We start from the raw sequence: 27,706 nt of genomic DNA on the forward strand, positions 1-27,706 counted from the left end.
TTATGGGATATATTTATACATTTGTATTGTATAATTAATAGGCGATAATTAACATCAGAACACTTCTATGATTCCCTTCCCAAAACGTTTCTCAGAATGGTTGATTTCATGTCTCCAGGGGGAAATCTGCTTTCAACATTATATTTCTCGGATTCCGTTGTAGATACTGGTCTCCAGTCCTCTGAAGGTTTCAAAGATTCACGGAATTTCTGAAATTAAGAGTGTTACTTAAAGTCGTTAATAGCAAAATCTAATATCAGTGATTGACGAACAGAATACCCGAGAAATAACTTTGCATTAAGACGTTACCACTTAATGTGGGCAGAATATATCTTTAGACTTGGGTTTTCAGATTTGTCATGTATAAACCATAAACGTAGACTAAAGGAATATCTTTAATTTAAATATATCTTATTGAGAAACTCAATAGGAATATTTTTGAAGGGAAAGAATTGTTTGAAAGCGAAACTCATCCAATCAATATGTAAATTTACTCAAATTACCTGATACAAAGTATCGCCATTAGATCTGCGTAGGACTTGATATGCGCAGATCGGTATAGGTACGAGAGGAAGTAAGGCGATCATCCAGCCAAAAGCTCGGGCATACCCAGGATATGTATACGAACCAACCATTGGTGGGCGATATGTGTACAAAGAAAATATTAACAGCAACTGAAAAAGGGATAAACCATGAAATTTTTAAAAATGTGTTTTGATTTGGTCATAAAATTTTCTGCACAGTGGGGGATAAATTCAATTCAAATACAAGCATGACTTGTCCACTTCAAGTGTTATTTAAGAATATGCCTGTCTGTAATTTTGTTTGTTACATGTAGGTAAATGTAGATTAAATGTTTAAGGAAGTGGATATTCCTCTGCTTAGTGTCATATTCATTGGTTGTTTTATTTTTTTAGGCTATATATGTTTTTAAAATTCTCAATAAAGTGGATACCTCATTTTCTAATCTGACACAATTTTGTTACAGAAACTGTTATACCTTTAGAAATTATCAATCGTGCATGTACATAATGTATGACATTTCATTAATATTCTGTTCTTTTGATGCTATTAAAGTCTCACCATTAATAATAAAGGCGTAACGATACACCACAGTATCCTCATATACACAGGAACACTCCTCCCAATCATGATCTCTATGTCACGTGACATGTTTTCCGCCCCTACAATGCAGTTTACTCTTGTAATCCACTGAAAACGTCTTTGTATCAAATCACAAAACAAATGGTTACAGTATGAAAGTGTACACGTGTGCCTTTTAATTCAAAGATTCTGTGATCATGTAATCATTTAGTGTATATTATTTTATCATAATTCAAATGGTTAAAAATGGAATCATAATCTTCGGTACCTCATAATGTTCAAACATTTCATAAGTAGGTCACTAACTCAAATATATGGTTTTGAAAGGCCGCAAACTTTAAACATCGCTAAGAAAATCAAAACATCACGAATTACATTTGAAAGACAGCGGGTTAAAAGAAAGATTTCTACCATAAATCCAACCAAAAATGAGGCACTCGAGCATGCCGAACAGAGGAAGGGAGAACGCTGCAATGTACCAGTCTAGAAGCTGGAATACGTACAGACCAGCCTGAAAGAAACGGAGCTATACAATGTACTGTAAGAGGTGGAATATGTACAGACCAGCCTGAAAGACTAAAAGAATGCTTCTCTTTGATGAACATTAAAAACAAGTTTTAAATGATAATAATTAATACAGCACTATTGCACTTATACCACGTATATGATTCAATAATTTTATGAACTGCCAATGTCAATGAAAATCTTACACTTGTGCACAACACCAATCCAACCAGGAAGAAGAAGACGCATGACACTATTGACAGAAGTGCCTTGTGACGTCGAAGGCGCGGGAACATGTCGCTGACAGCTGACAAGCATCCCTCCAGTGGGGCAAACTGAAAAAAATAGTAGATTACGAGTAGGAAAACCTCAGAGGGCACGTGACTTATGAGAAGTAGGGTTCTGGTCACATGGTTGGCAGGTTTGATAGTTCTGTTTACCTGTTGTTTTTCTTAAGTATAATTTATGGTCTACAAGAGGTACGAGTTTTATCGTTCTCTTTAACCATTCATCTTTAATAATGTATTCGCTATATACATTGTACATGTTAGCTAGGCTTGTTTTTATACCTTCACTATATACATTGTGCATGTTAGCTCGGCTTGTTTTTATATATACATTGTACATGTTAGCTAGGCTTGTTTTTATACCTGACTATCTAATCCAACGGAGAATAACATCACAAAAAACATAACTGCCCAGAGGTTTGGAAAAGGAAGTTGTGAAAGAGCCTCCGGGTACACGAGAAAAGCTAGCCCAGGACCTGGCGTGGAAAACAGTCAAATTCAGCCGAGAACAGAAGCATGTCTGCTGAATGTTACAATTTATGACAGGTGTCGTACGAAAAACTGCTTTTGATCGATTACATGGTTCTACTGGTATGCTATTTATTATTTATAAAATTATATATGTATGATAGTATCAGGACTACCAGTACTTTCTGTACTCTGATTGCTGTGATACTCACCCGCCTGCACTACGTCTTCTACGGGTTTTCCTGCTAAATGGGACATGTACCCAATAATGGTGAATATAGCAAATCCTCCAAAAATACTCGTTCCTTCGCTAATCAGTGTTAATGTTATAGAGTCCCTTAGAAACAATTATTGATATGATTACATTGAAACATGGTATAGAGAGAAAAATACCCATAATTACAAGTTATTGTAATACCAAAATCAAACACCTATAGCAATCGTTGTTAAATTTGTTGTAGCTGGCCATTGTAATGAGGGGTCCCCATCCTGGTCCCAGTGAGTAAAACACCTGTAAACCTGCCTCCAACCACACCTGTAAAATATAGTGATACTGATTAACTGGTCCCAGTGAGTAAAACACCTGTAAACCTGCCTCCAACCACACCTGTAAAATATAGTGATACTGATTAACTGGTCCCAGTGAGTAGAACACCTGTAAACCGTTCTCCAACCACACCTGTAGAAAGATAGTGACATTCACTACCATGGCATACAAAGTTGCCAGGAACATTTTTAAATTTCAGTTATATCGACAGTTTTCTGTATATCAATACCTTGTTCAGAGCTAACGGAATGCTGCCTTTTCCGAACAAATTTAAATCTATTCATTTTGCATACATACAGAATTTTGAATTGATATACATTTGTACATGTGCATTCCTTTAACATTGATCATACCTGGATGTTGGCAAGTTTATTGAAGTCTGGACGAATGTAGAAGACGATGCCGTCCATTGACCCAGGCAATGTCAATCCTTTAATGAGAATCACCGTCAGCAAAAGGTAAGGTAGGGTAGCCGTTACGTATACTACCTATAAACAGGTAAATTTCTAATTATAAATTATCTCTGAATAACAATGTGCGGGCGGTACATAAATTCAGATACTGCAACTTTCAATCAAAATGTAAGTTTGTTATTGCACGTAATGGTACCTTCACACTCACGGATTTTTCTTACGGATCCTTATGTATTCCACAAATCCGTAAAAGTACACAGATTGTTACGATTTAGACAATTTAAAGAGCTATTTAAGAACGTTTTAAGAGTATTTACGGGCCATTTACGGTTTATTACGAGTTCTTGCGAAGCATTTACGGCACACATTTACGATTTGTTCCGAGTGAACACGGATAAATACGAGCAATTTACGACATTTTACGAGCTTTTTAGGGATTGTTAAGAGTACATTACGGAAATTTACGATTTAGCTTAGCTTTTAAGTGTAAAGCACGACCTGTTAACGTGTTGATAACGTGCTGTTACTAATAGTTAGGAGTTAGTTACGATTGTTTACGTTTTTTACTCAAAAGTGTTCGCAATTGGCTTTGTATCATCATTCGACAACTGACATTACTTGTAATAGCATGTATGTATATTGTATGCAAGATGTGTAACTTCTTTGATGTCTTGATAACAACTGAAAGAAAAACTGTCAGAATTTGCGTCTTTTATACCTTTCCTTAATCGTAAAGTTTAAGTATGTACTCGTAAAGTAATCGTGTCTATACGTAAAGTGCTCGTAATGCGATTGTAACCCGACGTGAATGAAATCGTAAATATCACTTAGGCATTCGTAATAATCCGTAAACAACTCATAAACTATCCGTAACATATCGTAAACTAACCGTAAAGATTCGTAAAAAAAAAACCTTTTACGAGTGTTTTACGGATTCTTACGAGCAGTTTAAATGTTCTTGCGACCAGTTTACGATACTTACGGATTGTTACAAGTTATTTACGGGTTATTTACGGAAAATAAAATCCGTGGACAATCGTGAAATTTTTTTTGACATGTCAAAAAATTTGCCCCTACTTTCACGGATCCTTACGAGTGTGTGCGAGTTGTGACGAGTTATTAACGGATACCGACGAGTGATTTACGAATACTTGCGATTGACTACGAGTCGGAGATCCGTAAGGACTCGCAAGAAAAATCCGTGAGTGTGAAGGTGGTATAAAAGTGATTAACATTCCCGATTAAAAGGAAGAATTATCTCTCGCGAAGTTGATTTCGTTATGAAAGGGTGTAGATAACAAACAGTAATCAATCTCATAACTCCTATAAGCAATACAAAATAGAGAGTTGGGCAAACACGGACCCCTGGATGATATACCAAAGGTGGGGTCAGGTGTCTAGGAGGAGTAAGCACCCACTGTCGACCGGTCACACCCGTAGTGAGCCGTATATCTTGATCAGGTAAACGGAATTATCCGTGGTCAGAATCACTGTGTCAAGAACGGTCTAATAATCGGTATGAAAGACGTCAGACAGCATCTGACCCAATAATAGGTTATATTGGTAAACTAGATCGTTATAATGACCATATAATTTGCAAAAAAAAAACAAAAAAAAACAAAAAAAACAAAAAACAAAAAAAAAACTTACTTTAAAAGAGACTGTTGAAGCCCCACATAAAAATGTATTAGTCTAGTCCTTTCAGATTTAATTGTCTAGCTGAGTAGCTCAGTATGTTAGCGCGTCGACTGCTACACTGTAGATTCCGGTATATCTAAACCTGGCTCACGTGATCCACGGATCAGCCACTGAGCCATTCTTACCTGATCCAGCGATACTGGTACTAACACAGTATATTGAGAAAGACTTGCTGTTATTTTTTGTATTTTCTGCATATTATATTAGTTTTTTTTTTAAATTGATTTTTGTGTTAATTATTCTTTTTATATGAGTTTCCTGAGGATAATCTTATACTGAATTTTTCAAAACATTTGTATCCATGTTAAATTGGATTTAAAAAAAAAATCATGAATGAAGCACATAAATGGCGCGTAGCCAGAAAATGGAGTGTACGCAAAGTACGGTAATAAGTCTGAGGGCCACCTTGAGGTCCTCAGTGGGTGCAGGACAAAGCCCTGGTAGGGACCAGGAAGCACATTTCCCAGACGCTCCTGGGTTTTACCAATGGAATCACCCATTTTTCCTACTTGTCAATTTCAAAAACAAAAATATTGTTAATTTAGTTGCTTTGATACTGAGCTAAAAAGTGAAGTCAATGTCAAAGGAAATGTCAAGGTAAAAAAAATATTGATGCAGTTGAATAGATGTCACCAATACATGTATGTATCATCATATAAGGTTTGTGATAAAAATATTTTGAATAATAGTTTCTTTGAAACTGGGCTAAACGCAAAGTCTGACGGAAGGACTGAAGATGGGCATGACAAACACTACATGACCCGGCGGCCATATTCATGGCGGGTCATAAAAAACGATAACTACCTTTCCAAGAGATTTTACTCCTTTGATTAAACAGAGGCAAACCACAATCCACGCTATCAGAAAGCAAAGTGTTAGGCGCCAGTTCAAGGTACCAATATCATGCAGACCATCTGACAGATCAAGAATGTGGTTGCTGAAATCAAAATGTCCATAAACAAACCATAAATCCATAAAAAACAACCATAAAACAAAAGTGGGTGCTGAACATCGTCGTATTGGCAAATTTGACATTTCATAGGTGAAGAAACCAATAGAAAATTGAATATGGTACAAATTAAAAAATTTCACTTACAACCAAAACTGTTCTTCGCTTGTTATGCCAACAACTTTAGTGCCGTTTAAGATACCGACAGTTGTTGAGTAATTGGAGTGAATGGAGGAAACGGACACGTTCATCAGTGTGCCGTTAGATGTCGCTGTAGGTCTGTCGTTGATACACGCTGGGGTATTCCATTCCTCGTCACACCTGGTCCATGGGACGGGTGAGAAAAAGGAACTCCCCATGTAGAACAACGTCCAGGTATTAATTATGTTATAATACAGGGTGACAACGAAAAGTACACAGACCATCCCGACACCAATCCCTACAATTAACAGTAATTACTTCAATATTAACATTAATTACTTCAATATCAACATTAATTACTTCAATATTAACATTAATTACTTCAATATCAACATTAATTACTTCAATATCAACATTAATTACTTCAATATTAACATTAATTACTTCAATATTAGCATTAATTACTTCAATATTAACATTAATTACTTCAATATTAACATTAATTACTTCAATATTAACATTAATATTGATTGTATCTTGTTTAAGGAGATACTCTACATCGTCATAATGGTGGACTTTCTTTTAAAACATGGATGAAAATATAAATATCAGCGATATTTGTCTATTCCTTTAAAAATTCATCGCCTAGCTGAGTAGTTCAGTAGATTAGCAGGTCGAGATTAGCACGTCGAATTATTACTGAACTGAATTTCAAAATTTTTCACAATATTATATTTACATGTGAGAAACTTTTTAGGATAGGGAAGTCTGATTCTAAAATATGTCCAATTTGTATGCTAAAATGCGAGGACGTAATTCATTTTTTATCAGATGTAATTTAACAACAATTTTCTTATTTATCATTTTGAATCATTATTGAAATATTGTGAAAGTGATGTTTTTAACAGATTAAACTTTGAAGAAATATTCATGACAGCATTACATAAGGGTACCAAAAACGTGAATGTATTTTTTGTCAATTATTTTATATCAGTATGCAGATTTTGTACTTATAGAAGACGACAGATATTTTTGCAAAGTGAAAAGAAAATTTATATTGAAAGCCTTTGTAGATATACATTGAGACATTACATTTCATATAACCATTATTAATTGACTGTTTTCGAAAAGAAAATGAACCTGTATCAAAAAAATCTTACATAGAAATCCTCTGTTGAGAGAAACAGAAGGAATATTATTGTTCATATTTTAGATACAAAGTGTTTTAAATGTGATTGTAACTGATGATTAGTCTGTGATATCTGTTTAAATGTTAATAAAAGGAAGAAAAAAAAAAGCACGTCGACTGCTGAACTGTAGATCGCGGGTTCGAGTCCAGCTGGGGTTTTAATTTTATCTACTAAAACTGCATTTTTTGACTAAATAAAGTAAATTTGAAAGTTTTCAATTTCAAAATATTGTTGTACATATCCTTCACTTTTCATCCATATCAAATTTCTCTGATGTAGCATTCCTCCTTATGTTTGGACGTGTGTATTCAGATGCAATGGATTTTGAAGATTACAACTTCATTACTCATTGGCCTTTGAACAGTTGATTGATTGTATCTTGTTTAACGTCTCACTCGATAATGTTTCACTCATATGGAGATGTCACATTTTATGTCCAAACTACTTTCCCTAGTTTTAACCTTGTACAAAAGAATTAAATGTATATAATTTTATTCCTAACTTGCTTCCATACAGGTAAAGTTAATTATGTTCACCAGGTCTAAATTTAGATACCTGTGTATATATTCACTTGAAATACCAGTTGCGAGTTAGTTTGGGAGTAGCAGGCAAGGCGTGCACAGAGATATAGTTGGCACTCAGTGTTTTGTATATTGAAAACTTCACGTACTAATTTCTCATATAAACCAGATTGTCTTCACTTCACTTCTGAGGTAAGTTTATCATTATTCAATATATTTAGTAAATACCGTATTAAATGCATTGCAAACAGCTTTGCCATTTTCTCTTATCCTACAACTTTATAGTAAAAGTAATTTCAAGTTTGCATATTGTACATGTAATATTGTTTCACACGTCATAATGTACCAGTAGTGAGTATATTATATCAAAGTAATGAGTAAATATGGGTAGAACTTTATGCTCATGGAGTAGTAGTAAAGTTACATATGCGTAACTTTTTGTACGCGTAGTACAGTGTACAGTGTATATACGTTGTATAGCAAAATATGCGATGTATACAGAAGTAGTGGTAAAATGTAAAACCACAGTATTAACGTTATAGTGGATTTATCAAGTGTACAGTATGAAGTTTACGTACATAGTAAACTGTTGTGTAACGATACAGTATGTATTCTTGAAATGACATTTATATTATAGGTCCAAGTAGACCAAATACAGGAAATATTGCCATTCACACGTTATACCTCTGCCCGCCAAAGTTTGGGAACAAGACCATATGATGTGGAAGCAGAAACCAACTTTAATTATTTAATGAACTGTAGTAAACAATATGTAATCTGTAAAAGTGGAGAAAAAAATATATATATTGTAGTTGTGCAGCGTGTCGTTTCTTTTATATTTATTTTGACAAGAACTCGGTCAATCTGTGACAGGAGACCAATACCAATGAAAGGCTTCAAATATAGGCCTTTGCTCGGCGCTTACGGCCTTTGAGCAGAGAGGGTTATTTAGCGTGCCACACCTACTGTGACACAGGACATCCGTTTTTAAGGTAATCTTCGAGGACCTGTGACATTAACATTTGATGCCGAGCGTTTGGCGATAGAACTGTCTCTGCCTGTTTTAACGACTTAGGTCTGTCGCGGCCAGAATTCAAGGCCCGACCTTCTGCATGCGGGGCGAACGCTCATCCTCTAGACCACCGCGGCGGTACGACAAAAGGTCAAATGTATATATACTTACAGAAGTACATACACAGGAAACGTGATTTAACTTTTTTCATCATCACTTTTGGATTTACGACGATTATGAAGACTTATCTTATATAAAATTCATAGGTAATATAATACTGTTTTGTAAAATATCGACCATGGATAAACGCATAAACAATACACATCAAGATGAGATGTTTAAAAACACAAACACATAAACTAAATGGAAAATTCTAAGCCTTTTGGATTCATTTACCTTTGAAAAGAGGACAAGCCTCCCAAACATGAAAACACCCTTTCCCCGTGAACTGACCAAGCGAAACTTCCAGAAAATACAATGGTAGACCACAAACCATCAGAAAAAGCAAGAACGGGATCAGGAAAGCGCCTGTAATAAACGATAAACAATATTACATTATTTCTACCTGCGAACAAATGAATAGGTGACGTATTTTCTTCTATTCAACAAAAATACATGTACTTAATTTCCATTGTTATGAACAAAAGATTTTATTGTTTTTATATACCACAATGGTTTGAAAATTTTTATTTTATCTCACTCGATATTTTAGCAATAAATCAGACAGCTCAGATGCAAATGATTTTATGGAAAATATAAATATAAAACTATTAATGCAAGCACATAGAACTAGAGGGCTTCTCCCTTTTTAGCTCATCTGAGCTAGAAACTCAAGTGAGTTTTGTCCGGCGTCCGTCTGTCTGTCCGTCAGTAAACTTTTTACATTTTTAACTTGGCTCTCCAGAACTGGTGGGCCAATATTAGAACCAACCTTGACACAAAGCATCCGTGGGTTAAGGGATTTCAAATTTGTTCAAATGACGGGACCAACCCCTTCAAAGGAGAGGTAATCACGAAAATACAAAATTGAATAGGGTCATTTAAAAATGTTCTTTAGAACCAGTGGACCAGAAATTTTTGATGTACATGAAAGCTTTCTGACATCACTCCCGAGAAATTTTTGAAATATTAGAACTCATTTTCACTACGCTGACGATCAAAATAATTACAATAGACATTAAATATTGTACAATTTTAAAAACATTTTTTAACTGTTAAGTCGAGTGAGTCATTGTGATCATAAGTTTACAGAAAATATATAATCATTATTTATATCATGTAGAATACATTATAAAAAGAAAAGGCCCGACGGAATAATAATTCTATATCCGATTTTAAAAGCTAGAAATATATTTGAACATATTTTTTGCAAAACATTTATGGACAAAAATATGTTTGAAAAGGAAAAAAACCAAGATGTGTTTGTGAAACACAAATGCCCCCGATAATGGCCAAAGTCACAAGGGCAAATATCTTGGTACCAGTAGAAAGATCTTGTCAAAAGAAATGCTCATGTACAATATGAAAGCTCTAATATTTACCATTTAGAAGTTATGACCAATGTAAAAAAAAAAATTAAAGTAGGTCAAATGTCAAGGTCAAAAGGTTCAATACCAAAGGAAAGATATTGTAACAAGGAATACTCATGTGAAATACCAAAGCTCTATCTCTTACTGTTCAAAAGTTATTAGCAAGGTTAAAGTTTTCAAAAAGTAGGTCAAATTCCAAGGTCAAGGGTAAAAAATGTTGGTACCCACGGAAAGGTCTTGTCACAAGGAATACTCATGTGAAATATCAAAGCTCTATCTCTTATTGTTCAAAAGTTATTAGCAAGGTTAAAGTTATCAAAAAGTAGGTCAAACTCCAAGGTCAAGGTCACGGGGTCAAAAATGTTGGTACCCACGGAAAGGTCTTGTCACATGGAATACTCATGTGAAATATCAAAGCTCTATCTTTTACTGTTCAAAAGATATTAGCAAGGTTAAAGTTTTCAAAAAGTAGGTCAAACTCCAAGGTCAAGGTCACGGGGTCAAAAATGTTGGTACCCACGGAAAGGTATTGTCACAAGGAATATTCATGTGAAATATCAAAGCTCTATCACTTACTGTTCAAAAGTTATTAGCAAGGTTAAAGTTTCAGACAGAATGACAGAATTTCAGAATGACAGAATGACAGACAGGACAAAAACAATATGCCCCCCGATTTTCGATCTCGGGGGCATAAAAATAATGTGTACTCACGTGCCTACTCGAGCCTAACGAAGCTACGCCCCTGTCAAGTTGACTAAAGTTAATATTGTATGGCCCCCCAGAGGTAGGGTGGGGTCACAACAGGGGATCAAAGTTTTACATGCGAATATATAGGGAAAATCTTTCAAATCTTCTTTTTAAGAACCACTGGGTCAGAAAAGTTCAAAACAAGAAAGCTTCCTGACATAGTGCAGACTCAAGTTTGTTAAATTTATGCCCCCCCCTGGGGTGGGTGGGGGTATGGTGGGGCCACAAAAGGGGATCAAAGTTTTATATGCTAAAATATTTTGGAAAAATCTTTAGATCTATTGAACTATGACTTTTATATTTTGTATATACATTCTTTACAGAAAGACCTTTCATGTGATTCTATGGTGTGTGATCTTATTACCTTGACCTGAAAGTCTGACCTACTTTTAATGAAATTCTGACCCATACAACATGTCCTGAACTATTTAAGGTTGATCTTTCATATCTTGTATAGATTTTTTATGGCAAGACCTTTCATTTCACATCATATCCTTTGACCTTGTGAATTTGAACTCTGATTTTGACCTACTTTTTTCGAAAACATAACCTATTAGTATATCCGGAACTATTTAGGTAGGGCTTTCATATTTCGTGTTATTTTTAGGCAAGACCCTGTGACACAATGGTGTTCGATCTTTTGACCTTGGAGTTTGACCTACTTTTGAGAAACCCTGACCTATTTAATTTCTCCTGAACTATTTAAGGTAGGGCTTTAATATTTTGTATATAGACCTTGTCGTACTGGTGTTTGGCCTAATGACCTTGAACAACGGCAGGGCCAAGATGGTTCAAGTGAGCGATCCAGCCCATGGGCCTCTTGTTTGACAGCGTACATTTCCTGTTATTTTTACATTCAAAAACTATCTTTACAATCCAAAGTAAAATATATTGGGTTATACCCCCTCCTTTTTTCCCCAAAGTGGTATCGAGTGTTAAGGATGTAAACTTGAACAAGTGAAGGTAACGAGCGTTGACAGTCGTACTCCGCGGTAAGCCCATATCTTGATCAGTTAATCGAAGTAATCCGTAGTCAAAAGTAGCATGTAAAGAACGTCCTAACAATTGGTATGTACTGTAACTCGTCAGACAGCATTTGATCCAATGAATTGAACCCGTGTAGAGGAGGACGAACACTTGCCACTAACCCCCCCCCCCCCCGACCAATTAAAATTTAAGATTGTGAAGTTTGATTTAAAACGTTGTCTAGTTTGTATGCGTGTTTTTTTAACGGAAGCCCTTTTAGGACCTTCAAAAAATATTTTTGAATTTGATATAAAGAATTCCAGAATTCGTTATTACAGATTTAATTTGTTATTTCAAACTTTTAAATTCGTTATAACGGATTAAATTTGTTATAACAAATTTGTTGAATTTGAAAACACGAATTTTAGAAATGATTATATCAAATTGTCAAATTCGATATAACGATTTATAAAATATTTGATATCAAATTAGTAAATAATTCGTGATAACGAATTGCAGAATTAGTAAGAATGGATTAAATAATTTGAAATTATAGATTTTTCAATTCATTAAAACGAATTTTGATTCATTAAAACAAATTAATACAATTTGTTAAAACGAGTAGTTAATAAAATGTAGTTGGATGAAGATGTCGCAAGATCAGGCACCTGATCCCACCTCTGATATATTCACGGGTCCGTGTTTGCCGAACTCTTAATTTTGTATTCTTTATAGGAGTTGAGATTGATGACAGTTCGTTATCTTCACCTTATCATCAGTACAAGTTTTTAAAAAATTGTTGTAACGAATCATGCAAATTCCGTTATTTCAAATTGAATTGGTTATTTCAAATTTTGAAATCCCTTATTTCGAAGTTTACAAATTCCTTATAACGAATTAGTCCGTTGTAACAAATTTTAATGTTTGAAATAACAAATTAAAATCAAACTAACGAATATTTCAAATTAGAAATATATTTTTGATAGGTCTTAAATGGGCTTCCGTAGTTGGGCAAACACAAACCCCTGAATATACCAGAGGTAAGATCAGGTGTTTTCAAATTTAATTCGTTAAAAACAAATTTTTAAATTTGATATAACAAATTCAACAAATTCGGTACAACAAATTTTAATCCGTTATAACGGATTTAAAAGTTCGAAATAACAAATTAAATCTGTAATAACGAATTCTGGAATTCGTTATTTCAAATTCAAAAATATTTTTATAGGTCCTAAATGAGCTTCCGTAAGAAGGTCTTGCAACGTTTCCGTAAGGAATTCAGCTATTTCGTTATAACGAGATAGTTAATTATATCGAGATAATTAAATTGTTCATCTTCGCTGGCCAAGGGTTTATGATCCGCTCCGCTTCTCTGTTGTAGGGAAGCGGAGCGGATCGGTAATCCTTGGTTAGCGAAGATGTAACTTGTTATAACGAGATAATAACTATTAAAACGAGATAACTAACTCATTGTAAGGAGATAATCAACTTGTTATAACGATATACTAACTCGTTATAACGAAATAACTAACTCGTTATCACGAGATGATTAACTCCTTATAACGAGATACTAACGAGTTAGATTTTTTTTTTTCACTTTTCGAAAATGAGTCTATCCGCCTTTCGTACGAATTAAACTATTCTTAGCCACCTCATTGTGCATTGGAAAGCCTATCTATCTTTTTAACTTACATGCTTATTTTTATCATGCCAAAGATCGTGTTTCACGCACTTTTAACTACAATTTTACACACTATGAAATGCCTTCTTCGTCTAAAATGGGATGAATATTCAATTTTTGATGTAATTTCAAATACATTGAAACGTGTATTATTTCATATAAGAGAAATTTACATCAATCGAATATATATATATATATATATATATATATATATATATATATATATATATATATCAATCGAGATATATCCCTCAAAACTTTCTATTTGTGTCTGCAATAAATAATTAAAGCAAAAATTAACAACTTGCTTTATACATAACGCAAAGAACAGATTCAGTACGGAAAAAGGGATTTCACATAGCATGATAAACTTACCTCCACCATTCCTCATACAGAGATAAGGGAACCTCCATATATTACCCAGACCAACACAGTAACCGATCATGGATAACATGTAGTCCATCTTTCTCCCCCATCTACCTCTCTCATTCTCTGATTGGTCACTATCTAGGTCGGATGAACCGGGGCTCGAATCTCGGGATATAACTTTCATTTCCATTTTTTCTGTTCTTGCTACTGTTGACTGCGAAACGTTCCTTTAAAATACAAATTATGCTTGAAGATGGAGTTTAATGCGTTTTCAAATATTTCAAATGCTGCTGTAAGGTTATGTGCGAGTAAGTTTCATGTGTCAGAACATAGTATGTATACAGTTAGAGATAAGATTTTATGAATGACAGATGAAACGAAAAACCGACAGTAAACGATAAACACACTGAACACTACACCGGTCCGATGTCTGCAGATTAATATTGTGTATCCTAGTCAAGGAAACCCGTCCTTTAAATACATGTAATTTCTAGGGTTTCTATATTCATTTTCAGTAAATACAATGTTTACAAGATACTTTTGCACATTGATTATACATGTACATTGTAACTCATATTTAAATATTCGTTGTTAAAAATGATTTTTTTTAAATAACAAGTGTGATTTTTAAGAGCAAAAATAATTCATGCATGTACATGTACATATTTATTCCGACAAATCCACAAAACCATCGTTCTTCATATCGAAAGAAGTTAGCTATCCAATTTTCAATTGTGCAATTATCAAAATCTAAAACGATAAGACAGAATGTGGAAAATTCGCAGATGTGTTGAGTGGTCCCTTCGTTTCACTTAAGCGCTTTACTATGATTGTTTTACCAGTTGAAATGTTATCTTTTTGAACAATAGTTAAAACATTACACATAATACCAGAAAGATGTGTTTAACAATACACAACTATACCGCCACCTTTTCTTGGGAAAATAAACTTATGATAATTTCCATAGCATATCGTCAGATACCAGGTCGTATCCGCTGATTTTGGAGATACAGTCCGGGTTTGTTAATTTACCACTAAGCCGTGTTCCATGATCCGACACTTATGTTCACTCACCGGTCACCCCTATGTTGTGGAGCCATGCGGCATAATGGGGAAGGGGGTGTTGCCAAGAGACTTGGTCTATGGGTCCGCTCCAGTAACTACAGCACATACAGAATACATCAGGGGTGCGAAACTTGCAGCGGTCTGCGAGTCCGGTCCAGAAACTCAGGTGCGTTCAGAATTGACCTGGGGCATTATAATTCCTAACCGGTTGCACATCATTAACAGAATCTCGAGATTAATACAATTTTCCATCGATAAAGAGCTCGTCTCCAACCAGTTTTGTGTTTGCCCTGCTTGTCTAAAGCGCTTCTGAATGGGGTACATCATTCGGCGCCTATCATCAACCACAGGGGCTAAGCCTGTTTTGGGCCCGAACTCTGTGATACCATAAACATAATAAAGAAGTAAATAGCGTATGTTTGATGTGAAATTTAATTTGATAGGTCCGAAATCTTTCAAACTAGTCTGAATTTCGTAATAGGCGAGAAACCACCCTGTGACTTGGATCAGTAACTGGGCTAGTTTGATCATCAACCATAGTAGATGTTTAGTTGACTTCCGAAACTTAATTGCACATACCTAGATTGCTTTCAGACCTTCAATGCGCATGTCTGGTTACTAAAGTTTAAACATTCTGTATAAAGCATATGTTGCTGTTTGGTAGACCAGACATGCGCAGAAACACCTCTTCCGGTTTCGACCAAAAGCAGTTCGATCGTACTATGGTTTAACTATAGTTACTATAGTTGATTATCGAAATAGACCAGAGTCTGTAAACTGGTGAAATTAAGAAATCGATGATGTATATGATCTATACTTATAGATTAACAAGTTTTGCCAATAAACTCCGAAACACTTGCTCCATAATTACTGCTTGCCCTTTAATATTGTTTCATATGTGGGGTGAAATCCGTAAGGCATAATAGAATCTTGCTTAATTAGTTAATATGATAAAAATAATTACACACCTACTTTCGTTTTCGACAAACTACCCCAAAATAGCAAAATTAAAGTGAAATGGCGGATCTAAGCCAGTTTTCTTTCTTTTTTTTATTAAAATGTAAATTGAAGATAATACAATATGAAATTAATTCGTTGTTCATCGATGCTTGATTTTGACTACGGATATTTCCGTTTACCTGATCAAGATATAGGGCTAACGGCGGGTGTGACCGGTCGACAGGGGATGCTTACTCCTCCTAGGCACCTGTTCCCACCTCTTGTGTGTCCAGGGGTCTGTGTTTGCCCAACTATCTATTTTGTTTTGCTTTAGTTGGGCAAACACGGACCCCTGGACACACCAGAGGTGGGATCAGGTGCCTATAGGAGGAGTAAGCATCCCCTGTCGAGCGGTCACACCCTATTGATGAATTTTTAAATACGATATTCATCTGATATTTTGCATGTTCTTATTTTTTCCCGTGATTATAGAAGTCGTTGTTACTTTTGTAATAATTCATTAACAGTCACCGATATGTACAAACACATGGATAAACACAAAAGAGTTTTATTTATTTTGGGTGACATGTTTTGTGGTGACATAGATCTTGAAAGTAAGTAATAAGTCAAAACTGTTCAATATTTCAGATATCGAATGGTCCAGGACTGATCTGGGAAGTTTGCGCCTTAAAACTTAAACATCTTACCGAAATTAGGTCGTACACTTCTTGATAAAGCCAATAAATCAGGCCACTGTTTATAATATAGCAGTTTTTCTGTTTGTCATTCATGTAGTGCATTATGTTTTAATTGATTATTGTGTTTGACGAGAAGAAACGACGTGTATTCATAATTTTGCCCTTAAATTGTCGCACTGGAGAAAAACTACCATTTCAAACACATTCGCAATACTCGGTTTTAAATATTGAAATTATGAATGACCGTTCATTTTGTCTTTGGTCAATTATCTAATTCTTAATACGGAGATAGATCATCTATGTTTACATAAAGAACATTTGATTTGGAGCTCTAAGTGACTTCCTCATAATAAAAATTTATTGCTGTATTTATGATATCAATAAATATAACATAACAAATGCACGCAATTATTCAGATAATTTTCTTAAATTAATTTAAATTAAAGATATCGTTTATTCAATTAAAGGGAAAGGCAACCCTAACCACATATTTGCTTTTATGATTAAAGTATTACTTACTGATATCGTAATTGACAGTCTTTAACAACAAAAATTCTTGCTTAACAATTAAATCAATATTAATCTATCATGTATTTTAAATTATCCGCCGCTAAGAGAGTGGCCATTAAAGTTTAATTTATGACGTCACACCGTCTATTCCGGTTTATTTCATCAGCAGCACTGTAAACATGGCAAGTCACGAACAGTTAAATTTGGAGCCGTATAGATTTGAGTCCGTTCTTTCGCAAGAAATTGAGAAAAAAAGACGTTCGGTCGAATCGCAGACAAGGCAGACGGTAAACGTTCTTCATACAAATGTCTTGTACCTCAACTTGTCATTTCTCAAATGATGGATCCACAGTTTACGTAGTCTTTTCTTTTCAAATGACTTGGTTGAGTTGGGAATTTCGAGAGAAAAAAACCCAACCTTTTTGCATATCTCCAGTTCGCATTAGTGTGATTAACTGCTTGCCAGGAAGACATCAACCTATTTATTCGTAAAATCTACCACATGCACATCTTTGATGATCTCACAGGTGCTTAGGTTCAGACCCCCCCCCCCCTCCCCCCATCCGAATAAGCTACATGAGTTGATTTAATTAATTTTTTGTAAAAAATATTTCTAATGCATGTCAACGTCTGGCATACCCATAAAGTCCAAAATACATGTAATTCAAAATAAGCCCTTTAAAAACAAATACCCTCACTGGTTATTATAAGTTCTGTTATAATAACCAGTGAGGGTATTTCTTTAGGGCTTATTTTAAATTATTTTGGACTTATGGGTATGCAAAACGTTGTTGACATGCATCAGAAATACTGTCAAGAAAAAAATAATTAAATCAAGTCATGTAGCTTATTCGGAGGGGGGGGGGGGGGGGGTCCTGAACCCAAGCACCTGTGGATGATCTTCATCAAAACCGGAACAGACAGTGTGACGTCAAAATTATTGATTTTTGTGGTCTTGAATACAAAAGAGTTACACATCATGACAGCCTCTATAGATCGCGGGAATTTCAATTTTTGACGTTTTCAAATTAGTACCGAAGCTTATCTAGGCCATATATCAACAGAATTGTATGACAAATCTTTATCATATGAATAATCTTATCATTTATCATGTAAAAATCTTTTGGGTAGCCTTCCCCTTTAATGTACGCACCAATTCAAATACGCATTAAAAAGGCCTTCCTCTATGCAATATTATTTAATTCCGATTTCTCGCGCTTGCGCGGGGTTTCATCTAGTCTCTGTGATAAAAGAAGCTGTGGCTTGAAATTCTGCATGCAAGTATTTAAAACATTAATTTATGCAAATTGTACATATCGCACCTAGGTTCTGATTTTATTAGACATTTGAAGCGAGTGGGTAGTTTATTTTTATGCGAGTCAGAGTTTGACCCCTTTCTAATGATAATAATAGCCTTTATTTATCCAGGATAACACAATTTAGCATATAGCTAGTTTCCATTGTGGTATCCGAGTTCGGGCCCAAAACGGGCTGTGAACAATAGGGTGGTCCTTCTGTACTGTACACCCGGAAGACGGTACATTATTATACTTTCATGTAAAATACTCGAATCTGATTGGTCGAGAAGCATTTGAAAAAACATTGAAACCCTCTGAGGACTGAAAGCACGCCCTCCATGGTGATAGTATCTAGCAACGGGTAACAGTACTTGACAACGGGTGATATTATTAAAAGATATATATCACATGCGTCAAATTTATGCGCTTACGGTTTTCCGTAGATTGTTAGACGACGTCGTTTGAGCGTTTGTAATAAACACGAATACCCGCATCGATATACGAAATATCGCATGACAGTGATTGATCAAATGTCAACAGACGTAAGTCTGAACTGCTTTGTTGTTTTTATAACATTCAGTATAATATAAAACAAATAGAGATTGATCACTGTTCGTTATCTTCACCTTGCATGTAGTTGAGGGTAACATTGAAAATTTTCACCCCTCGAGAAACCATTGTCAACCGAGGCTACAATGGTTTTCTCGAGGTGAAAATTTCAATGTTACCCTAAGCTACATGCAACATTTATATATTGTCGAATTGACGAATTCTATGTTCTTGTCATTTCAAGTTCATAATACATGACATATGAAAGTGTCCCTTCTGTGTCCTCATCCATCTCTTCACCAAGGCCACTAAAAACCAAATTGTTCTTTACAGACCGATATTTCAGATCCAACACTGCGCTTTTCACAGTCGGACACCACGGTCGGCCGCACTCCTTGAAGTCAATGGAGTGTGACCGACCGTGGGTGTCCGACGATGTGCGCTTTTTAACTCAATTAAGTTTTCGAATTCACTGTTCAATCCAGTTCCTAACTCAGCCCCATACTCAGATCATCTCCAAATTTTTCCAGTGATTGATGCTGTCCTTAAATTGTTTGTAATGTTTAAGCTGCGTGGACACCTCGCATGAAAAGTCAGTACATATGTTAGGCCGTTCTTGGCACACTGCTTTTGACTACGGATAACTCCGTTTACCTGATCAAGATATAGGGCTCATGACGGGTGTGACCGGTCGACAGGGGATGCTTACTCCTCCTAGGCACCTGATCCCACCTCTGGTATATCCAGGGGTCTGTGTCTGCCCAACTCTATTTTGTATTGCTTTTAGGAGTAATGAGATTGATCACTGCTCGTTATCTTCACCTTCCATCCTGTCAAACTCGTTACCCCCACCCTTTTTAAAAGCAAAAATCTCAATCTTCAATAGTTTTGATCCATCACTCTACCAACTAATCTGCTTATAACTTCCATAATGCTATTCAATGCGTCTAACTAATTAATGGAGTTAGTTCGCTAAATGCACTTGCCATAGATATACTCGGGTTGGAGTGGCAAATTGTTAGTATTATCACAAAACAGGATCATTGTCCTCAGTTCGTATACATTGCACGCTTCACTGAGCACCCGGATGAGGACGGGCGATTCCTAACCACTACTCTGCTCCGTACTATCCATGCCCAGTTTCTTCTTTCTAGCAGGTTTACGCGTTTTTGTTTTTTTACCATTGCAAATGGTCCTATTTTGCATATATTACATATGTATACACCTCTTATAATGGTACAAATTGTAAAAAGTGTGTCAAATATACTGAATACGTTAAATACTCACAACCCGCGCTGAACGTCAAAGAAACACGTCTGCTCGCGTCTTTACGTCTATTCGCATGGACGTACACTAACTCACTTAAATGAGTAACCAGGGGCGGATCCAAGAATTACAGTTAGAGGGGGTGCAAATTTATGAGGCAGGGGGTCTGGAGCCGTCTTGAGGCACCCAGTGGGTCCAGGGCAAAGCCCTGGAGGGGCCCATGGGACGACGGCCCCGGAAGCTCCTGGATTTTACAGATTTTATAGGGTTTGAGTATATTAATATAATAAGACTTATAGGGTATAAGTATTAGCTTACAAGCATTTTTGAAGCATTTTAAAATTGAAATGTATAGCAGTGACGTGGATTTATTTATTCCATGTATTTTAACACACCAGTCTCTCAATGATAATTTGCAAGGTTGGCGGTGGGGTGTTTGCATGTTTATATAGATAACTATTTATCTTAATAAACAATCTAGCCCAACTTTTCATCATACTGATCGCTCTATGACTTTAGAATTATGCCGTGTTCCAAACAGGGTAGAGACCAGGGGCGGATCCAGGAATTCTGGTGGGGGGGGGGCGTGGAATTTTTTCAGAGGTAGGGGGTCTGTGGGGCCACCCTAAGGCCCCCAGTGGGTCCAGGACAAAGCCCTGGTGGGGGCCCAGGGGGCGAAGCCCCTGGAAGCTCATGAATTTTAGTGATTTTAAATGTAAAATTTAACCATATAATTAGCCTTCATATGTGACTTTACATCCTCCCTTACAAACAGAAACACACTTTTATCAACACTACTCAAATGAGGCAAAATTTATCATCAGTAAATTTCTTTCTAGTCAAACTTATTTGCTCGTCATTGGGCTGTGATTTGAGTCCATCAATTTGTATTTCTTGGAATTGAATTCTTCCTACACAGACCTCATAGGCGGATCCAGGAATTTGTGAAGGGGGGGGGGGGGTCTAGCACTTGATCGATCTTTTAGTACTTTTCACAAACTCCAACCCCACCCATTTACACAATTTTTTGCTTGTGTACATAACATTTTAGGGAGATCTTGAGGCAGTTTATACATGTAACATTTTAGGGAGATCTTGAGACAGTTTATACATGTAACATTTTAGGGAGATTTTGAGACAGTTTATACAAGGAAATGATTTCGTTTTTACCTCTTGTTTCTCACGTTCTAGTCATTTTTATCCCTATACTCAGATCTGATTTAAATCTTTAAAAAAAAGCTGATTTAAAGGTTACTCCCAATAGGCCAGGGGTCTGCGGTAAATGGTGCAAAATCCTGCATTCCGAGCATTTCCTGGCACTTCTATTTCACTTTTAAATTGTCTGCTTCTTAAACAAAACTTTTATGTTACATATACTTTTTAATAATTTTAAGTGATACTTGTATCTGACGAAAATATCGTAAACATATATCAGTGTTTCGTCTTATTCATTGTGGAATTAAATGATATACTGGTGTTGATAAATTTGAATGATGGTATTACATGCAAGTATCCACCTTTCATATCATTTCGACGCAAAGTCTCGTTAAAATTGAATAACTTAATTTTTTAGGTCCGCTAAAAAAAAAGGGGGGGGGGGAGGTCCGGACCCCTGGACCCCCCCCCCCTCCCCCTCTGGATCCGCCCTTGCACCTTTTCATCACGTTACACCTCTTGCCTCAACAGATTTTCTCGTTTTTCAAATAAGAAGTAGATTAAATTTTTTTTATAATAGCCAATAAAAAATTAATGCATGACTTGGGGGAGGGAGGGAGGGACTGAAAAAAAAAAATAAAACCAAGGTATATATAAACATTTCTCAAGAAACGCATACTAGTATTTCTACTGGAAAAAAACATATGAACTCGGAATCACTATACGGTTATTCATTTATATGTGTACAATATTAGAGCAAGATAATGCTTATTTCTCCTACTTATGGAAAATACGGAGTTAGGGACTTCATCTATTTTGACATTCACCTTTTAGAATCAATTATTATAGATATGATTTGATTTTCCCTCTTTTTATAGTACGCACTGATTTGTAACCTAAACTTTGAAAATTTTATGGGGGTGTGCCCCCCAACGAATCCGCCAGTGAAGACGGGGTTCCTATTTTCGAAAAATGAGCGTCATTCACTCAAAGTGGCAATATATCGCATGTCAAGAGTTACACCCCCGGGCGATAACCCTCAGCATCACATACCGCTAAAATGATGACTGAACTTCAAAATTAAATTCACATGTCTGTCTCTCCCCTCCCCCATCTGGTAAATATTAATTGATAAAAAAAAATCTCAACTACATGTGTTTTCATTCATAGTCATTTTTCTGTTTACTTGATGATGTATGAATGTGTTATATTTCGTTTACTGGGTCATAAAAATAATATCTATAAAATTCCGAATTATCTTTCAGTGTGCAGAAAGACGAGAAATTCACGTCGACCTACATCCGCCGTGGAACTCTCAAACACACCGCAGCAGCGTGTTAGTGGGCCACGATACAGCACTGCAAGATAATGTATCCCATAAACACATCACAGCAGCGTGTCAGTGGGCCACGATACAGCACTGCAAGATGAGGTATCCCAAGGATGCAGTGTGTACATACTTCGTTGACCTATGTTACAGATTTGTACGTTTGCAAAAACAGCTTGCATAGGGGCGGATCCAGGAATTTTTCAAAGTGGGTGATGGGGTCTCCCATTGATTTTGGTTTCTAAAGGGGATCCCCAAAATGCGTTACTTTTTACCCTTTTTAGCAGAATTTTCGGACGAAAGGGGAGGAAGAATTCGCTAAGTTTAGACCCAAGAGAATTTTAAAGCATCTTTTCTGAAAATTCAGCAAAACCATAATACATGAAAATACTATTTTGAAACCATCAAAATGATCTTTTTTCATCGAGCAAATCAGCGGAGTTAAACCCCTTTATTAAAGGGAAATAAACTCTCGGTTTTAGATAACTTGTTCTCTGTATCATCGATCAACCTCGTTTTGATACATTTTCCGTGTTCCCTTTTTACATTGTGCTATTATTCTATATCTATACTGAAAATGATAAACTTGCATTAATTCCATTATATATCAGAATGCAGTGCTTTGTCAAATATTAGAAAAGATTACCTACACAATAGGCACTGCACAGGATCTAAAGTTATCAAATTTCAAGAAATTATGTCAACCAGTAAAGTTAAAAAACTTAAGAGACGTTGTATGTTGATCTGATAGTTAGTCTGTCTTCCTTAACATATCATGTAAATATTTTTTCACTACATGTATATTGTGTATTTGTATATACTTTGACCTTATTCTTATTCAAATGTATGATTATTTAATGTACCTCATGTACCATATATGTGGTTTGAGCGATTATATGAACTTGATGAAAACTACTTCCTTGATTCCAGTCTTTAAGTTCGGACTGACTTTAACCTTCATTCATTAATTCGAGCCATTGGAGTTGAATGTTCGACGTGTCGTCCGAAGGACGTGGGGTCCTGAGCTTTTGAGCACAACTGCTCAGGATGGTACATCTAGTATTTACTGGTTCAATACTGATCCCATTGGTGCAAACATATTAACCATCTATCACTGAACCCTGTCCAGTTTAGAACATTTCTGTCTATTCAAATTTTGAAAGGAAATTGCAGGGACTATATTTTGTGGCGGAAGGATTGATTAATCAAAAAGTTCTAAATCTGGTGATATTACAGTATCTGTTTCATCCAATATAACTTCTATTTTCATACTCCTATACGTGTATTTCAGTTTTATAATTTATGATACAATTAGTTGAGCCTTGGAACTAGTTCAAATGTTGTAATTTATTAATTTTCGAAATAGAACACCGATTCTTAAAAAAGTTTTAATTAATTTATTCGAAATTTTGTATAAAAATTCAGTATTTTCGACTGTTATTTAAAAATTTGGTCTCTACTCTTTAACCCCTAGTTTTTAAAGTCCCAGTTTCAATTAAGACAATATCTTGAAAATTATGTGAAATTTTAGAAATTTATATTTCTCCGAATATGTCCTTTTAAACTCTCAAATTTGATATCATGAAATTTTTCGTATATCAAGTGCAGAAAGGTCATTATTTATTTCCATTACTAGTAATAAACTTTTATTTTATCTGTAGTGCTAGAAGACATGATTATGTATCTATTTCATGTAATGATAGATTTGTGTTGCTTATGTTGTGTTGACAACAACAGTGAAATCAAGTTTAATTGAATAAATTTTAAGTGCAAAAAGGCCATGTTTAGAACACTGTAGCTCAATAACAAGTGTTACGACGCCAATTTTCTTTTTTAATTTCCCAATTCTTCTTCAGTGTAGAAATCAAAAATACACTTATCATAATTCAAATATTGCTTCTTCTCCACTATGAAAACCCCCCACAATAGACATTTTATTGTTCTATAATGACCGTTGTACGACCTGAGATTCTCTGTTGGTTGTACTAAATAATAAAAAAAGAAGAAGAAGAAAGTCATGATCGTTAACAGATAGATTCATAACATAATCTAAATCAATGCTAGATTTTCAAAGGTATTCACTTATTACTTTTTGTAAATCGCCGACTTGATGTTTGGTCGACAATGACTCCCCGCGATGTATCCCTACATCATTGCTCAACAGATTCTCTGTTCTAATATTTAACAACAATATCCGGATAGGGTCTTGTTGTGTCAAGGGCTTTGACCGGTGCGACGACATTCAGTTCCGGTTGTTATACGCGCAGAATCCGGCTGTCAATATCAGTAGTTCATCCTTTACATAGTAACACTAGGCCGCCCTCACTTCATGGATCACTACCACAAGTCCCTTCCATCAAGTGAAATTATCTTAATCATAAAAAAAGTCTAGTCACTAAAGAATGCTGTAAATAACACCATGCTATGCATTGTTCTCAAACCGACCCATATACGAGATGAAGATATGTCCATATTTTGGCAGGGGAAGTGGGGAATGACGACAATATTACCGGAAGTTGTAATACTACTCGGGGTTAAGAACCCACTTAATTTTTCTAAGTAATTAACGGGAGTAGCATTTCCCATTTAAAATTAATAGGACCTTGTGCAATCTTGCAAAATTAATACCATCCATTAATTAGGTCAGCATGATTATTTGTACCTTGTTAGGATTGAAAGGTGAAACGTGCCATGTATATCACAAGGCTTTTAAAATTACATTAGGTACATATACCATGGAACTGCACGCAACAGACAAGCGTTATTTGCAGCACCTAGTTGTCACTGAGTGACATATATTTCAATAAGGCTTGTCTGTTTGGGTCATGGTTACAATAGGAATTGTGTCTGATTATATTTGTAGTCATCTCTTCATTAGGCTACATTATCTTCACAGCATTACAGACTTGAACAAAATAATGATACAGATGTAATTATCAGTTTTCATGCACAATTAATACACTAAATAATTATTAACACATCATGTAATTATTAATACACCATACAATTATTGATACACTATATAAGTATGGATACACTATATAAGTATGGATACACTATATAAGTATGGATACTATGGATACACTATATAAGTATGGATACACTATATAAGTATGGATACTATGGATACACTATATAAGTATGGATACACTATATAAGTATGGATACACTATATAAGTATGGATACTATGGATACACTATATAAGTATGGATACACTATTTAGTTATCACGGGGATGGTGTGGCCTCCGTAACAACTTGCGCTGTAAAGTTTAAAGTTCTTATATTTTAAAGAAAGGTTTGGTTATCCAAAATAATATTTTTGAAAAGTCTAGGTAAGTTTCATGTAAAATTCCATCCATGATTTGAACGTGCATGCGCATCTCTCTATCTCAATAATTTAAACGTGCATCTCTCTATCTCAATAATTTAAACGTGCAACTCTCTATCTCAATAATTTAAACGTGCAACTCTCTATCTCAATAATTTAAACGTGCAACTCTCTATCTCAATAATTTAAACGTGCATCTCCTTATCTCAATGCTTTGAACATGCTTTTCTCTATCTCAATAATCTAAACGTGCATCTCCTTATCTCAATGCTTTGAACATGCTTTTCTCTATCTCAATAATTTGATCGTGCATTTCTCTATCTCAATAATTTGAACGTGCATTTCAATATCTCAATAATTTGAACGTGCATCTCTATCTCGATGATTTTAACGTGACTCCTAATATTTCTCTCTCGATTTTATGACTGGAAATTGAAATATAAGGACAGGGATTAAATTGTGTGACATTCATAAAATATTTCAAGTACAAGCGATATTATTAAGAAATTAACTTTTAACATTTCATGGTACATTTATTATGAAGATTCAATCGTACTAATCATATGCATAATAAGAGTACATATATGCATATCTGAAACGGCTAGATGTTGAATTCTGGATTAAAATCATTTAATTTATTTTATCAATTTTAACATTAAATGTGATCAGATTCAGTAACAAGCACATAGATCACCACTTAACCCTCCGGATTTTCTAAGTCTTCAATTGTAGATAGTTAGAAGATGAAAAGGTAACGAACAGTGATCAATCTCAAAACTCCCACAAGGAATACAAAATTAAAAGTTGGACAAATACAGATTCCTGGACACACCAGAGGTGGGATCATAATGATTTGCATTTTTTTAATGTGACTCTCATATTCAGGCAAAATGCAAAAACCAAATTCAATAATCGAAATGCTCAAATTTGTAAATAGATTATTGCTACTTTTTATCATCTGAAATCAAGACTTCAAGTGCACAAAAAAAAAACCCAAAAAACAAAAAACAAAAACCCGGAGTGCTCGTGTTCTATTTAATTTTCATCTCGTTATAACACAGATGCTATAAATAGGTCAGGTTGAAGCACGTTGTTACATGTTATACATCTCACATTGGAAATGAAAATTGTAAATTTACACAGTGACCTTACCTGCAGTGTGGATATATTCCTCTCTGCAAGCTACAGCGATCCTGCAACACACATCCGCGTATATCTGCGCTATCAAATAAAGTCCTTGACACGTGTACTTTCAATGAAATAGCTTCCTATATAATGTAGATTTCAATTTATAAATAGAGTGTCAATAGAATGTTTTAGAGGTTTTCACTCATGAGAGGGGTGGGCAGTGGCGGATTTAAGGGGGGGAGGGGGGCGCAGCCGGCGCGCAACCTAATTTTTTTTTCAAATTTAAAGTAAATCGTGGTCTCTTGTTTAGAAAAA

The 27,706-nt window shown here is 35.3% G+C and overlaps 1 protein-coding gene and 1 long non-coding RNA gene across 3 annotated transcripts; one reads left to right on the top strand and one right to left on the bottom strand.

Annotated features, from left to right (window-relative positions):
* Nucleotides 1–8: 8 nt before the first annotated feature.
* Nucleotides 9–27,550, bottom strand: LOC125673606 (sodium-dependent proline transporter-like). 2 transcript variants are annotated; one of them, XM_056166457.1, is made up of 14 exons: nucleotides 27,416–27,550; nucleotides 14,133–14,353; nucleotides 9,231–9,362; nucleotides 6,118–6,409; nucleotides 5,826–5,958; nucleotides 3,264–3,398; nucleotides 2,795–2,898; nucleotides 2,576–2,700; nucleotides 2,259–2,371; nucleotides 1,815–1,943; nucleotides 1,516–1,615; nucleotides 1,084–1,184; nucleotides 504–674; nucleotides 9–209 (listed from the first exon to the last, which is right to left on the bottom strand). In XM_056166457.1, the coding sequence occupies exons 2-14, from the start codon at nucleotides 14,314–14,316 to the stop codon at nucleotides 66–68; spliced, it is 1,863 nt and encodes a 620-aa protein (XP_056022432.1). In that variant the 5' UTR covers nucleotides 14,317–14,353; nucleotides 27,416–27,550; the 3' UTR covers nucleotides 9–65. The 2 variants fall into 2 exon arrangements, with proteins under 2 accessions (XP_056022432.1, XP_056022422.1); XM_056166447.1 differs by having other exon boundaries at nucleotides 2,795–2,970.
* On the top strand, nucleotides 7,911–8,641 carry LOC125673703 (uncharacterized). The gene is made up of 2 exons (XR_007369699.2): nucleotides 7,911–8,014; nucleotides 8,460–8,641. It is a non-coding gene; the product is annotated as an uncharacterized LOC125673703 (long non-coding RNA).
* Nucleotides 27,551–27,706: the final 156 nt, after the last annotated feature.

Source organism: Ostrea edulis, chromosome 1, assembly GCF_947568905.1.
Source record: "Ostrea edulis chromosome 1, xbOstEdul1.1, whole genome shotgun sequence".
NCBI lineage: Eukaryota > Metazoa > Mollusca > Bivalvia > Ostreida > Ostreidae > Ostrea > Ostrea edulis.

Bases quoted from the DNA above. Each gene is read 5' to 3' on its own strand.
- LOC125673606 (XM_056166447.1), bottom strand. From the start codon at position 14,316: ATGGAAATGAAAGTTATATCCCGAGATTCGAGCCCCGGTTCATCCGAC. The intron at 1,616-1,814 runs GTAAGATTTTCA...CGTTTCTTTCAG, and splicing joins GATTGGTGTTGTGCACAAGT to GCTGGTCTGTACGTATTCCA. The intron at 210-503 runs GTAATTTGAGTA...TCTTAATTTCAG, and splicing joins ATGGCGATACTTTGTATCAG to AAATTCCGTGAATCTTTGAA.